This window comes from Moschus berezovskii, chromosome 28 (assembly GCF_049115385.1).
Source record: "Moschus berezovskii isolate FMDL1 chromosome 28, NW_MosBer_1.0, whole genome shotgun sequence".
NCBI classification, from domain to species: domain Eukaryota; kingdom Metazoa; phylum Chordata; class Mammalia; order Artiodactyla; family Moschidae; genus Moschus; species Moschus berezovskii.
In genome coordinates, this window is record NC_142487.1 from 29,186,580 (window position 1) to 29,202,033 (window position 15,454).

At 56.3% G+C, this 15,454-nt stretch overlaps 1 protein-coding gene across 3 annotated transcripts in view; it reads left to right on the forward strand.

The window, feature by feature from the left end:
- Positions 1 to 1,197: 1,197 nt before the first annotated feature.
- The window catches only part of TNFRSF11A (TNF receptor superfamily member 11a), a 63,849-nt gene continuing 49,592 nt past the window's right edge, over positions 1,198 to 15,454 (forward strand). For 2 of the 3 annotated variants that reach the window (XM_055417487.2, XM_088833496.1), the window contains exon 1: positions 1,198 to 1,340. In XM_055417487.2, coding sequence (XP_055273462.2) covers positions 1,266 to 1,340 — 75 coding nt within the window. In that variant the 5' untranslated portion in view covers positions 1,198 to 1,265. Of the gene's footprint in view, positions 1,341 to 1,423; positions 6,362 to 15,454 lie in introns of those variants that run through there. The other variant, XM_088833495.1, reaches the window with a different exon arrangement.

Genomic DNA, 15,454 nt, shown 5'->3' on the forward strand with positions numbered 1-15,454 from the left:
ATGGAAGTGAAGTGTTAGTCGCTCAGTCGTGTCCGACTCTTCGAGACCCCTTGGACTGTAGCCCGCCAGGCTCCTCTGTCCATGGGATTCTCCAGACAAGAATACTGGATCGGGTAGTCATGCCCTCCTCCAGGGGAGCTTCCCGACCCAGAGTTCGAACTTGGGTCTCCTGCGTTGCAGGCAGATTCTTTACCGTCTAACCCCCTTATCAGCTGCGTGATTTGCAAATATTTTCTCCCGTTCATTAGGTTGTTGAAGCCTCAAGGCAACCTACTCCAGTATTCTTGCCTGGAGAATTCCACGGACAGAGGGGGCTGGCGGGCTACAGTCCATGGGGTCGCAAAGATTGGGCACGACTGAAGCGACTTAGCACAAGCACCCAAGAGGGGAGGGCTTGGAGGGTTGTCTCTGACACTTCAAGAGCTTGCCCTGCTCTGCAGTCAGTCACAGGCTGCTCTTTCTTTTCTTCTTTGGCCAAGGCGCGCCGATTGTGGGGTCTCAGCTTCCGTCTGTGGGGTCACACAAGAGTCGGACACGGCTGAGGTGACTTAGCAGCAGCAGCAGCCGACTCACTGGAAAAGACCCTGATGCTGGGAAAGACTGAAGGCGGGAGGAGAAGGGAACGACAGAGGATGAGATGGTTGGATGGCATCGCTGACTCGATGGACAGCTTGAGCAAGCTCCGGGAGCTGGTGACGGACAGAGGAGCCTGAGGGGCTGCAGTCCGTGGGGTCGCAGAGTCGGACACGACTGACTGACCGACCTGAACTGAGCTGAGCTCCCCGCAGGGGACTGAACCCGCGCCCTCGGCAGTGATCGCGAGGAGTTCTCCGCGTGACCCTTGATCGCGGGGCATTCGCTTCGGGAGGTCCGGCCTGGAAGCCTGAGCGCGGGCTGGGGGCGCGCGCGCGCGCGGCGGGCCGGGGCCACCGGGCTACCTTCTTTGCGGGGAGTCTGCCCCCGACGGTCCCGGGATGCGGGCCCACAGTGTCTGCGGGAGCCTCCGGAAGGCAGGAGCTCCGCGGGGGCGCGGCGAGAGCCCCCCGGATCACCCCCAGCCCCCCAGCGCGCGGGACTCGGGCGCCGCCCGCTCGTCCGGGCCCCTGGCCGGGCGCGGCCAGAGGAGGGCGCAGCGCGGGCGGGGCGGGAGCCGGGGGCGGGGCGCGGCGGGCTGGACGGGGCGGGGCGGGCGGAGCCGAGGCGCCGGGCCGCCGCGCGGGCAGCAGAGGCCGCAGAGCGGGCCGCCGTCCCCCGCCCTCCGCGCCATGGCCCCGCGCGCCCGGCGGCGCCGCCCGCTGCCCGCGCCGCTGGCGCTGCTGGCGCTGCTCGGCCGGCTGCAGGTAAGGAGGCCGCCCGCGCCCCGCGCCCCGGCTCCCTGCGCGCCCGCCCTCGCGCGGTGCCTCCGCGGGGCCGGGGGCTCCGAGACCGCACGGAGCCGGGGGGCTGAGGATTTGGGGCGGAGAGCGGCGGGCGGTGCGGTCGGATGGTGGGAAGAGGGAACCGGGGGCTGCAGGCATGCTGGGGTGCAGAACGGGGAGCTGCGGGACCCCGGCACCCGAACGCGGACGCCTCCAAAAGCCCCACGGAGGGGCAGGCGTCGGTGATGGAGCGTCTAGAGGGGCCCCCGAACGATCGCTGCCGCGGAAATAGCGGCGTAGACACGGCCCCTTCCCCTGCGGACGGACTCGAGAGAAAACTTCAGAACGGCAGGCAGCGCCCAAATTAAGCAACCGTCCTAAGTAGGATTCTCTTTTCGGGCCGTTCTGAGCCCCGGTCCTTGCCTCTACCTGCGCCTCGCACCGTCGCCCCACCCCCGCTTGGCGGCTGTCGGAAGATGGACTGGCTGATGCTCGCCCGGCGGGGGTGTCCAGAGCGCGCGCTGAGACAGGGTTTGGTAGTTTAGTGGCTCAGGTGGTAAAGAATCCGTAGGCAGTGCAGGAGACCCTGGGTTCTCCTTCCCGAGTTCCATCCCCGGGTCGGGAAGATCCCCTGGAGAAGGGAATGGCAACCCACTCCAGCATTCTTGCTTGGAGAATCCCACGAACAGAGGAGATTTTTTTCCTGAAAAAGGAAATCAGAAAAGAAAAAGAAAATCAGATTACTTTCCTACGTTCCCCCCTTTTCCCTAAGTCTCCCTTCTCCCCTCCAATTCCACCGCCCCCAACCCCACTCCCCCGAACGTGCAAACAGTTTAAGATTCACCGGCTCAGGTTCCGGGCCAGAATGACATAGAATCACTTCTCAGAACCCCTGTGATGATGTTGGGACAAAACAGTGTTCACAGTTGGAAAAACCAACGCACCTGGGGCTCTTGAAATCTGTCGGGGAGCCGGTCTATAGGGCGCTGCTCTTTGGGTGTTGAGCCGGCCGGCCGGCCGAGCAGTGGGAGGCCTTGCCGCGGCCAGGCCCCGCTGGGGCTCCAGCCCCGGAGCAGCCCGGGACTCCCCTCTACGGCCTTTCCCCTCGAGTCCCCAGGGCTGTTCAAGACTGAAGGGGGCTGGGGAGGGCCAGGAAACCAGCGTCTCCCCTATCCGGGTTCTCTCCCCATCCCAAGTCCTCTGGGAAGAAATTTCTCTATCAGATCACTTGGTCCAGTTGCCAGGTGAATAAAAGCAGTTACTGGTTTTCTGTCCCTTGGAGGAGAGCTGTAGTGTGGGAAAGCCAGCCCCACAGCCCTCTGAAAGCCTGTCCCCTTGGAAGTCCCTCAGAGGGAAGGGCAAGTGCTGGTGGTTTTCTGCTTTCAGCAGTTTCAGATTTCCCTGCTCTGTTAAGACTGGCTTAGGCTCTTGCTGACCGCTTCCAGAGCGAACAGCACTTCTAGGGCTGTGTTTGGAGTGAAGAGAGATGGCAAACCAGCCTGGGACTAGAGCCTGGACCGAAGTAAGAAGGCGGCCTGTCCCCTTTCTGCCTGCGGGAGCCTCTGGGAATGGCTGAGGGCAGGGAAGGCTGGAAAGCCTGAAGGCATTTTCTCTTTGTAAGCACTTCAGGTGTTGCCTAATGAAGTGTTCAACAGGTTGGACAGGTGTGCTGCCTTATTTGAACTACAGGACAAGGGCTCCAGGGAATAGCTAGCCACCTGAGAAAACCCTGCTCACTACACAGCTTAAAAAAAAAAAAGCATCTCACAGTGTTAATTGCAAAAACTTCGTATGTACATATATGTAGACATGTAGTACTGTAGGTTCTAACCTTGACAGCAGTTGCTATCAAAACGTTTCTTTCTCGGGACTTCCCTGGCAGTTCAGTGGTTAAGACTCCATGCTTCCAATGCGGCTGACATGGGTTGGATCCCGGGTAGGGGAACTAAGATACCACACACCTCACGGTACTGCCAAAAAAAAAAGCCAAAATACCCATTTCTCAGAGCTATCTTTCAGCAAGTACTATCTACTCTCCCCCACCACCCCCGCCCTTTCCCTTTGAGCTGCATAAATTATGTGCATTTTTAAATCATACCTAAACAGGAAACAGGGCTTCCCAGGTAGCTCAGTCAAGAATCTGCCTGCTGATGCAGGAGACTGGGGGTTCAATCCCTGGGTCAGGAAGATCCCCTGGAGAAGGAAACGGCAACCCACTCTAGTATTCTTGCCTGGAGAATTCCATGGACAGACAAACTGGCAAGCTACAGTCCATGGTGTCGCAAAGAGTTGGACACAGCTCAGCGACTAAACCGCCACAAACCCTGGAATAGCTCTAATCAAATGATGTGTGTGCTCAGTCTGCCCAGTGGGGACGACTGATTCTGAGCCGGTGTGGCCGTGTTACCCCCTCAGAGACTGTGGTTCCAAGCGCCGTCCTGCAGTTATGGCTGCTTTTGGCCCACCTGTTCTTTTAGTTCAAAGAAAGGGATTGCCTTGCTGATTAGTTCTCACCGGCTTAGCAAGGCCTGAAGAACTGTTGAGTGTGGGGAGTAGGGGAGGTATCGCTTTTGTAAAATAGTTGGCAAAAACAGGTTCCAGTAAGTGCCTTATCTGCAAGCATTGTATTTCGTTTCATTAACATTATATTAAATTGATTTAAATGTACCTGGAAGGCTATAAGGTTTGCCTTTTAAAACCTCTCTGCGATTGCATCTCTGTGCGCCTGTGTCAGTGAGGGCATGTGAGTTCAGACAGAAGAGTATTTGTCTACAGAAAAAAAAACATTTAAAACTTTTATGTTGATTGTTCTGCTGTTGGAGTTGAGAAACTATAGGAGCAGACTGTGTTCACTGAGGTCATTGATCACACAGCCGTGTTTATTGCTAGCAATCCAAGACCTAAGGGCAGAGTCGCTCATACCCGGGCCAGCAAGTGTGTTTGCTATTGGGGATGTAAAATCTTGTGCTGGTGAGACAGAAGGCCAAGACACAGCTGGGTCTTCACTGGTCCAGAGGACAAGGCGGGCGAACAGTAACACTGTCTGTGACACGAGGCAATGCAGGGGAGCGGGGAGGGATACAGCTGGAGGAACCAGGAAGGGCTTCAGAGGAGGACGGTCCCGGGGCCATCTTTGAAGGACTGCTGGGAAATCAGGGGTTGGAGGCAGTTGGGGAAGAAAGCTCTCTATTGGAGAAGTTGGCTCGAGTGGTTTAGGACTAAAGCAATCTTGCCAAGAAAAGAAAACCCACATATTTTTATGACTTTATGGATAGCACATAGCACTGTAAAGCTAGCTGAATTCAAGGAACCCTGCGACAGACAGGACAGTAAACATTTACAGTGTTTGAGATAACACTTGTATGGCCCTTGTCGAGGTGGTATGGTAGACTAACCAGGAACAGAGAGGTCATGGGCCCTAGAAGGCCCATGGGGAGACCCCACAGAGGAAATCCCCTGGGTGGGGCTGCAGGGCTCCTGGGTGCCCGCCCTGCCCCGAGAGTCGCCCCGCCCCGCCAGCCCATCCTAGTGGGAAGACCTGGCTGTGTGTGTGTGTTCCTACTTTGTTCAGAGAGTCACAGACTCAGGGATCAGTGTCCTTTTCATTGGTTTTGTTGATCACAGATATTTCAAATGCTCCCCCCTGTTATTTCCTTCCCACCACTTCCCCTGAAAATGGCACATCTGTAATCTGAACGTATTCTCTATGTTGATAAGGAAATACGAGTTTGCTTTTACAGTTATCTACCAGAAATTCTTATGCCAGGAAAACTGAAACAATAAAGGTGTATCTTTGAAGGTCAGTAAATCAGTGTTTTATGAGGCCATGAAAAGGGGAGTTCCAAGCCAGGGTCTCCTTTGCAGAGAGTGCTGTTTGAAGAAGGAGCCACGTGAACTTTCTCTGCCAGCTCAGTATTAAAATTCCCCCCATGCTGTTTTCCTATTTTTGAAATGCATGGGAACAGAGAGCGCTGTGTTTTCCGCATGTGAGTCCAGAGGAGGCTGGCGGGCTCGTCTTGCTGTGGATGTGGGTCTGCATCCCCCCTGGACGGTCCTCAGCTCTCCAAGTGACTCATGCCCCGGGGCACCCACCCTCGGGCCAGGGGGGCTGACGGACAGCCATGGCCTGTCTGCTGTCTGCCCCCGGTCAGACCCCAGCCCGCAGGAGAAACAACACCCGACCCCGCCTCAGTCACCCCGTGCCTCGGTGGGTGGGATCCTCCAACAGCCGATTTTCCTTCCCACCACCCGCACCTTCCCTACCTTGTGTGTCCCTCTGGCTGCCACGTGGGAGCTTAGATGTTCAGTCATGTCTGACTCTTTGCGACCCCACGGACTGTAGGCCGCCAGGCTCCTCTGTCCATGGGATTCTCCAGGCAAGAACACTGGAGTGGGCTACCACTTCCCGACCCAGGAATGGATCCCGTGTCTCCTCTCTCCTACACTGGAGTGGGCTGCCATGCCCTCTTCCGGAGGATCTTCCCCATCCAGGGATTGAACCCATGTCTCCTGTCTCCTGCATTGGCAGGTGGATTCTTTACCACCAGCGCCACCTGGGAAGCTCCAAGCACCGAGCTGCCACATGGGAGCTTCCCGTGGGCCCCACTGCTAAAAACACAGATTAAACTCAGCTCATCCTTTTCGCCCCAAACCCAACTTCTGAGCCTAAAAAAGCCCAGAGTGAGACGGTGGACTTCGGCAGAACAGAAGATCTGGTGGGTCTGATTTCTCAGTGAGCTCTTGAGGTTTGACGCTGAGCTGGCAGCGTAGCCCAGCCCATATCTCTGCCCTCCATCCGCGGGTACTGTCAGTCTGTTTCCTGCCGGGGGCCCGGCCTGCCGGCTCCCCCAGCCCTCCCCTTCCCTGGCCCTGCTGATCTAAGGCAGCCCTGTCAGCATTTAGGCGCTGGCCTGCGTGGATGTGTGCTCACGACCCATCTGTCCGCGTCCTGTGGGCCAGCGGTGACCTCCAGCCTCAGGTTTCCGTGTGCTGCCATGTTCAGGGTAAGAAAGACTTTTTGTGTTGAACTTGTTCAATTAGCTCAACAAAAGGAGCGCCTCCTCCCGGCAGGACTCCAGGGAGAGCAGGCCCAGCCCTGGTCTCCCGGCACTGCTCAGTCTAGCCACGAGCAGACAGAACGCGATGGGACCCATGCGTCCACGGAGAGCGCTCAGAGTGTGGTGCGCGCCCAGGGCAAGAGGGCCTTCACCGGCTTGGAAGCGTCGGGGGAATGGCCCCGCTTTCTTGCTGTGCGGCTGTACACGTCTAAGGTGCAGAAAGAGAGCAAAGGGGCGGCCTGGGCGGGGGTCCGAGGCTGGTGGGCAACGCCTGGCGGTGGGAGCGGCTGGCGGGATAGCAGGGGTGGACGGAGTCCAGTGTTTGGGGTGACTACAGAGGGCTGTGTTCCAGGGCTGCAAGGGCAGGTGGCGAGAGGGAGGCCAAGAAGTGCCTTGTGTGCAGATAGTCAAGGTTTTACCCCCGCGTGTTGTGTGAGGGACGCGGTGAGATCTGCAGGTTGTGGGGAGCAGCGCCATGGGGAAGGGGGTGGGTCCCCGGGGGGCAGGCAGGAGGCCACGGCCCCTGCTCTGGGGCGGGACTTGGAGAAGCTTGAATGGGGTCAGGAAGGTGGCAAAAAAAGGGGCAAGTGCAGGGTGCCCCGAGCTGTGCCAGGTGTGGAGACACAGGGGCAGAGGATGTGGTTAGACCTGTTATTTAAAGAAAAAAAATGTGCTGGACGTCAGGACAACACAGCTGGCCGTTTGCGTGGTGCTTTTGCAGTTTAAGGAAACTGCTTGCTTAGTTCAAATCCAAATCAAATCGGTTTCAAGTAAAGAAGGATTTTTCCCTCTCAACAATAAAGAAGAATGCAGTTTAGGATATGGAATGCCATTTGCTTGGGATTGTTTTACTGGGAAGCAAAATTCCTTAGAACCCCTAGAGGTAAAAACAAGCTAAGAGCCCCAAGGCCCTGGGCTCTGCAGGAAATTTGTGTGCTCTGGAATTCAGAGCCATTTCCTGGCCTAAAGGTGTCTTTGAATCTGAGGGTCAGGATGTAGGCAGAGTTTGAAAACTCAGGACTAAAGAGATAAGCGGCCAGCGTCCCCTGAGTCCATCATCAGGGCTGGCCTGACCTACCCCATGGTCTCCCCACACTGCCCTCGGCGCACGCGCCCCCAGCCCAAGCCATGTTTGCCTTGGACGCGCAGCTGGGCAGAGCTCTTTCTCCTGCAGGAGGCCCCTTTTCCTGGTGGGTATCAGCGCCTCAGCTGAGTGTTTCCCTCCCGCTCTGCCTTCCCCCTCTGCGCCCCCACCCCCAAAAGCCCTGGCCTCACAGGTGACACCGAAGCCCTCCTGGCACAGGCAAAGGCAGAGAGCTGCCAGGTCTCCAAATGGCAGGAAGATCCGTCGGCAAAAAACGACCCTTTGGGTTCATTGGAATAATAATAACTCATGACATTTCCTGTTCAGTGTTCAGAGTACAAGAGCCACTTCCTCCAGCCACCAGAAATTTGAAGACTTTCCATGAAAAATGAGGAAGAAAAACTCTTTAACATGTTGTGAACGTGATGGTTGAACCTGGGAGGCGGGAAGAGAACACGGGTTCTATCACACAAATCCTGTCTGCACCGCGGCCTCTGCCAGCTCCGTTCTCCTTACCTCCCCCAAATAGGAAGTGAACCTTTTTTCTGAAGTTCTGATTCTTTAAAAATATTTGCTCCTCTGCCATGTGCATGCGTGCTTGCTAAGTCCTTTAGTCATGTCCTGTGCTTTCCGACCCAATGGACTGTAGCCGGCCCTCTGTCCATGGGATTCTCCAGGCAGGAACACTAGAGTGGGTTGCCATGCCCTCCCCCAGGGGATCTTCCTGATCCCGGGATTGAACCCGAGTCTGTTATGTCTCCCGCGTTGGCAGGCAGGTTCTTGGCCACTAGCACCACCTAACTTAAAGCTGTGTCTGTAAGTAGCGCAGACAGCTGCCAAGCGCCTGTCCAGTTGAAAAACTGTCAAGGGCTCTCAGTTTTGTACCCGGGGTAGAAAAGCAGCCTGAAACGTTCACGTTAACGGAGACGGGCCCCGATCCAAGCCTAGTGGGGCTTAATCACGTCTGCCCTGGCTCTGCCGCGCACCCTTCAACAGTCCTCGGGGCCCGGAACGTCCCTGTGGCCCTCAGTCTAGAGCCGTGTCACAGGCCCGGCCCCTGGCATTTGCTCTGGGGGTGAGGACCCGCCGGCCACTGTCTGTGTTTTCATGCTTCTCTCATTGAAGACGGTCAGCCCCCTCTTCCTCTCACTCACGTCATTCACGCGACTTCCTTTAACCTCTCTGTCAGCTTCTTTCCTTTCAGTTCTCTCTGGAAAACAGAACCCCACCCCTGCCCCCGGCCCTGGCGCCTGAGCCCCAGGATGCTCCCACAGACAGCCCGTCTGTGTCCCTCGCAGTTAAGTGGGTCAACAGCTGCCCGGAGGGTCTAGCCAGGTGCCTCTGGAGTGCAAGGCAGGACAGGGGCCAAGGAAGCCTCTGGGCCTGGACGGAGGTGATACCGAAGGCAGAGCCAAGCCGGAGAAAACCAGGGCCTGGCTGCTGTCTGAGCCCAGCACCGGCCAGGTGGGGGTGTGGGCCTCAGCCCCCCGGGAGGGGGCGGGCCTGGGCCCTGGGAGCTGAGGAGTGCACGTCCCCAGGCCCCGACATCAGACACTCTGTGGTGGGACCCTCCATCGGTGTCACCCCCCTCTGCAGGGGATTCTGAGGCGCACAGTTCAAGAACTGCTGCTGTAGACGTCAGATTCCACGGAACGATTTTGAGCTCAGAGCTAAACAAGTATTGCCTGATGACTGTCTTAAACGCACCTGCCACCTGTTGAAGCCCTCCCGCGTGCCCGGCACATGCTAGGTGCTGCTGGCAGACGTCTAACCCCCACTCCAGCTTGCTGGGAAGACAGGACTCACACCCAGGGCCCCGTAAGCACAGCGCGTCCGGGGCAGGCGTCTGCCCCGTGGCCCGGCCCTCACCCCGCAGGGAAGCCGATCCTGCGGTTGCTGCCTGACGGGCAGGGCGCAGACAGGGAGAGCTCCAGGCCTGGGGCGTGCAGAGAGGGAAGCAGGCGCTTTAGGGCTGGGGAAACAGCACAGCCGGTCTGCATCTGTGGGACCCGCTCAAGGAGGCTCATCTGCCAAGGGCGCTCTGTTGTCGACTGTCACGGAGCAGGAGGGGAAAGAAAGGCTGTGACTTTCAGGCTGGGTTTAGGCGGGCACCCTGGGCAGCCTCAGCTCAGGGTCCGTGTGCAGGTCGCTCCCTGACTCAGGAGGAAAAGAAATGTGGCAGGCTGAGTCACCGCTGCCACTTCCCGGCAGGAGGGCATCTCTGACTGTCAGCAGCCCGGGGCGCCGGGAAGAAGCTGTCCTGTCCCCGCAGGGCCGGGCGCTCCAGCCCTGCCCTGCGTTTGTCAGGACATCCCGGCCGTGTTCATCCCCTGCTGCCGCCCCCCCAGGCTCTATCCTCCGTGTGGGGGGCTGGGGCCCTTCTGAGGGGCTTAGGTTTTCCTTGTTCCAGTTGGGGTCCCTGTGCCCAGGTCACCGAGGTCCTATTTATGTGTCGGGTTACAAATGGCCAAGGCACCAGATGGTGGGATGGCATCACCCACTCCATGGACATGAACTTAGGCAAACTCCTGGAGCTCCTGAGGGACTGGGAGGCCTGGCGCGCTGCAGGCCACGGGGTCGCAAAGAGTCAGACACGACTGAGCAACTGAACAACAGCCAAGACCCTCGAATGGGCAGCGAGGGGCGGCCCTCAGGACGAGGGATGCGGGATTGACGGCGCCCGCTGCTCTGCGCCCGGACGGTGAGCCCAGGGCGTCCCGGCGGGCCTCCGTGTGAGAGGCCCTCTCCCCAGGGCAGCGGCCGCGTGCGGGCCGGGCGGGCCTGCCTTCCGTCCCCGTTCGAGAGCGAATCCGAGCCCAGGGAGGGATTTCCCATCTTGGTCTGGCCGCCCGCTCCCCCAGGGTGTCTCTAACTGCCCCCGATTGGCGGAGCCCTTCGGAGCCCGCACCGGGGAGCGTGAATCTGATTCAGAACTCGTAGGAAACCATTACAGTTTTCTGTAAGGGGAAGTTGTAAGATCACAATCAGTCCTTCAGGAAATATTATTCATAATTTACCGAGAATTTGAGCATTCGCTGCGTGCCTGGCACCGTGCCACTCTGCTTATCACGCTGGGTCTGAGTGGGCCCCCTGGTCTGTGAGGGAGAAGGGAGGCAGGGAAGGTAAGGATGGGAGAGCCTCGAGCGCAGCGCGCGGAGAGACGCCGAGGACCCGCTCGGCCCGCTGCCCGCTCGAGCCCCGCAGCGTCTGCCCTGCGCCGGGCGGGGCAGGGCTCACGGCCCCTCAAGCGGATGGAGATCACGGGGCAGAGGCCAGAAATGCGAGACGTTCTGGCTCTCGGGCCTTGATGCCGTCTCTGACCTTGCTCCTCCAAGACCAGCAGTGGCAGCATCACCTGGGACTTGTTAGAAAACCCGCATCTTTATGAGAAGTCCGGGTGGCTCGCCTGCGCAGTGAGGGCTGAGAAGCGCTGGTCCCCGAAAAGTGCAGGCGAGTCAGATTCCGGTACCTGGCACCGTGCAGCGCTCAGAGGTATTGAGTAATCCTGGGTGGTTGAGTTCGTGTGTGTTTTTTATTTAAGTGTAGCTCAGTTGTGGCTGAGACGAGAGAAGGTGGAGCTCAACTGTGTCCAGGAAAGAAAGGAAGAGGGACGAGTTCAGCCAAGTCCAGGAATGGCCCTGCACGTGGGCTTTAAGTCTTGAAAAACGAGGCAGATGAAGGCTGTTGAGCGTGGCAGTGACTGTTCCAGAGGGGCGACCGTGGTGCTCCCCTCCCAGCTGCCGAGACGGGGAGGGTCTCCCCTCGGCGGCTCCCCAGGTCCTGCGGGCACCGGCTCAGCACCCGGCGCGGGCTTCGTCCTTCCTTGAACCTGGAATCGAGCCGAAGTCCTAGGATGTGAGCCCACGAGGCCACTAGGGGCTGTGAGATGAGTAGGGGGTTAGGGCCTCACGGCTCAGAGGCCCTGGACAGGCTCCCCAGGAGAGGCGGGCCGTGTGCCCGGCAGTGGGGGACAGCTGGCGATGGACGGGCGGCCAGGGCAGGGTGGGCGCAGTGAAGCTGGGGGTCAGGGTTGACCCGGGGGCGGGCGGGCTCGCCAGAGTGGCATGGGGGATCCGCGGCCCGGGGGTCGCAAAACAAAGACAGACCCCTGAAATTGACGTTGGGGGTAGGCAAGTGGGGGAGGTGGGAGCCTGCCGTCGACTGGGAAGAGCAGGAACACAGAACCCACTTTAGATCTGGGGGAGAGTGGGTGCACGGGATGCTTGTAACATGTATGGCTGTGCCCCTTCGCTGCTCACCCCAGACGGTCACACCATTATTTGGTCATCGGCTGTAGCCCATCACAAAAGAAAGTTTAAAAAAATAAAACCGCCGGTGATCCTCAGCGGGATGGGGAGAGGAGACAGTCCGGGTGGCTGAGACCTTCCAGCACAGGGGCTGAGCAGTGCAGGTGTGAAACCTTCGCTTAAACGACAGTGGCCCGAGTGGGGAGTTCACTGATCCGCCTCCCTGATCCGTGCTGAGGGTTGAGCAGGACGGCAAGGCTGGAAGGGTCGGGGCGAGGGGCCGCGGTGCGCTTCCGGCCTCGGTCCTGGGCAGGGCCGCTGGGGAAACGGCAGGAGTGGATGGGGGCGGGCCGGGGGAGGTGTGGGGGCCTGGGGAGCCCTGAGGGGCCTTCCTCTCGGTCTAACCCATCTCTGACCTTCCGCTCGACTCCCAGCAGTGTTGGCATCACCGGGAGCCTGTTAGAAGTGCAGACCCCACCCCAGACCCACCCACTGAGAGGCGCCTGTGAATTCACTTTCCAGGCGATCCTGTGCACTTTTATGCAGCAGGCAGGGGAGCTTCCCTGGCGGTCCCACCTCCCCGTGCAAGGGGTGCAGGCTGACCCCTGGTCAGGGGGCTAAGATCCCGCACCCTGTGGCCAAAAACCCAAACCTAAGACAGAGGCCACATTGTAACAAGTTCAAAAAACACTTTAAAATCGGTCCACATCAAAAAGAAAAAAAGGTAAAACAGGAATTGTTTTTTATAAAGGAAGCAGGCCAGGGCAGTCTAGCCCCTTCCCTGGCTCCTTTGGGGGTTAAAGGCCTTATTAGACGGGTGCACTCCCACCATGGGCTTCCCTTATGGTTCAGCTGGTAAAGAATCCGCCTGCAGTGTGGGAGACCCAGGTTCGACCCCTGGTTCAGGAAGATCCCCTGGAGAAGGGAATGGCTACCACTCCAGTGTTCCTTCCTGGAGAATCCCATGGACAGAGGCTGCATGCCGTCCATGCGGTCACAAAGAGTCAGACGTGACTGAGGACTGACACGTCACTTCCCCCCAAGAGCAGGGCAGAGCCGCGGAGGGCTCTGGGCGCCCCGCAGAGCAGCGCGCGGAGAAGCACAGGGGTCAGTAACGGTTACTGCAGGGAAGAGGAGAAAGGAGCTCTCCTCTCAAATGAATAAAAGTTAAAACAAAAAACTCAAGAATGGCAAAGAAAAAAAGCCCTCCACACTGGGAGAATAAAGGGGCATTCACAGGAGCCTGGGCGGGTTGGTGTGAGGACAAGTCACCCGGCCTAACTAATTGCGCTGTTTAGGAAACAGACATCCCGGCTGTTTCAGGTAGCCACAGCTGCAGACTTGCTTCACCCCTCATCTCCCCAGGAGACAAAGACACTTGGAATTACAGTTTTGAAATGCAAGGTTATTTCTTCATTTTCCCTTGGGCCACATGTTTTCTAGGAGCAGAGATAATACCTGCATTGTGAGCAGAGGAAGAAAGAGAGATGAGCAGAAATCAATAGGTCTTTGATATGCTCTTGTCTGAATAAGATTTTTTTTTTAATGAGCTTATCTGGAATCAAGGTGATGGGGGAAAAAAGCTGATGGGGCCATAAAAACCAACTTTCAAGACAGCTCATGAAGTCGACTGTATTGTCTGCTAGATCGAAATGGTGACTATGCCAAGACCTCTAAAAGGCCACAATTACTCTACATTTTTATGGGTTGTTTTTTTTCCAATTAAATCTTACCTGAGTCAGATTTTTGTTTCTGTGCACAGTATCTATTTTTAAGAAATCTCACAGCAAAATGGTTAAGATAGTAAATTTTGTTATGAGTATTTTATCTCGGTTAAACTTTAAAATTAAAAAAATCTATGACAAATTATTTCCTCCCTGATGATAAAAATAGCAGGAAGTGCTTATTACTTAAAATGTTATCTCCGCTGTGAACCTGCAGTGACTGTCGCACAGTCCTGAAGCTGCAGGTACACAGTAACTCATGATGGGGATACATTATGTCACCGTCGTGTGAAGTTAGACGTCCCGCTAACCTGAGTTGTTCCCTCACTTCAGGCAGGTCTCCACTCAAACGTCACCTTATCAGTGACTTCCCTCATAATTCCATCACCTTATCCTGTTTTATTTTTTTCATCGTGATCATTCCAGCCAGATTCAATTACATGTTTGTTTCCTGTCACTCTTCTCCCAAGGACTATAAGCAAGGACTCTCTCTGGCTAATATCTACCGTGTCCACAAAACTTAAAATTGTCTCTGGCATATAGGATGTGTTCACTTAACATTTATGAAGTAAATGAATGCAATTTTAATTTGTTCCACTTTTAGGCTGTAAACTGGCCAAGCACGTCTTTCTTAAATGCTAAACCTCCTTGATTATTTTCTGGAGAACCATGCAGTGATGCTGTTTAGATTGGGAAAGTTTTTCTTCAATAGGAAAATCAAGGATTTCTCTCAAGATGGTGGAAATGAATCCAAGGGTCCTGCAGCCCTCTGGTAACCATTCTGGTCCTGTATAATGAGTCAGTGCCGTGACAGCTAAGTCTAGACCTGTGCACAAGTCTGGGCAAAATGAAATTACCCCATAAGAATGGATAAAGGACTTAGGCAGACATTTCTTTAAAAGTGGCCAGTAGGTGCATAAAATAGATCGTCAGCATCACTAATCATTAGGGAAATGCAGGTCACAAGCACGCTGAGTGGCCCGGTGGCTAAGGGTCGGTGCTCCCAATGCAGGGGGTCACACATGCCACAACTAACTAACTGCTAGTGCTGCAAATAAACAAATTAATTAATTATAAAAACCACACTCATCAGGATCACTGTTACCAAAAGAAATGAAAAATAACAGATGTTGGCAAAGACATGGAGAGATTGGAAGCCTCGTGTGTTTCTGGTGAGAGTCGCTCAGTCGTGCCCATTTCTTTTCCGAGCCCCCAGGCTGCTCAGTCCAAGGAGATCTCCAGGCAAGAACACTGGAGTGGGTTGCCACTCCCTTCTCCGGGGATCTTCCCGACCCAGGGATCGAACCTGTGTCTCCTGCACTGCAGGCAGATTCTTTACCAGCTGAGCCACCAAAGAAGTCCTGGTGCATTTCTGGTGGGAATGGATTAAGATAGTGCAGCAACTATGGGGGGATGTCTGATGACTGTGTGACTCAGGCGTGGACTCCAGAGAGTTGAAAACAAGACCCTGAGCAGATTCCTGTGCCAGTGTTCACTGCAGCTCACAGCAGCCCTGTTCACAACAGGGAAATGGTGGAAATAACCCACATATCCACCCAGAGATGGACAGATAAGCAAACTGACGTATTCATACAACGGGATATCATTCTGCCATCAAAAGGAATGACGTTCCCACATACACTACAACATGGACGAACCTTGAAGACCATGCCAAGTGAAATAAGCCAGACGCAGAGACAAATCCTGTATGACCCCACTTACGCGGGGCACCTGGAATAGTCAAGCTCCCAGAGAAAGAAGGCAGAAAGAGGTTGCCCGGTGCTGGAGGGAATGCGGCATTGTTCTCTAACTCCAGGGTTCCCAGGCAGGGGGGAGAAGGAGGAGATACTGTGCAGTGCCTAAAAGAGTCTGCTTGCAGTGATAACAATGTTCTGGTGAGACCGTAGTGATGGTCTCAGGGGTCTAATTAATGCCACTGAACTGTTTATACACTAAGAAATGGTTCAAATGGCAAATTGTGTTA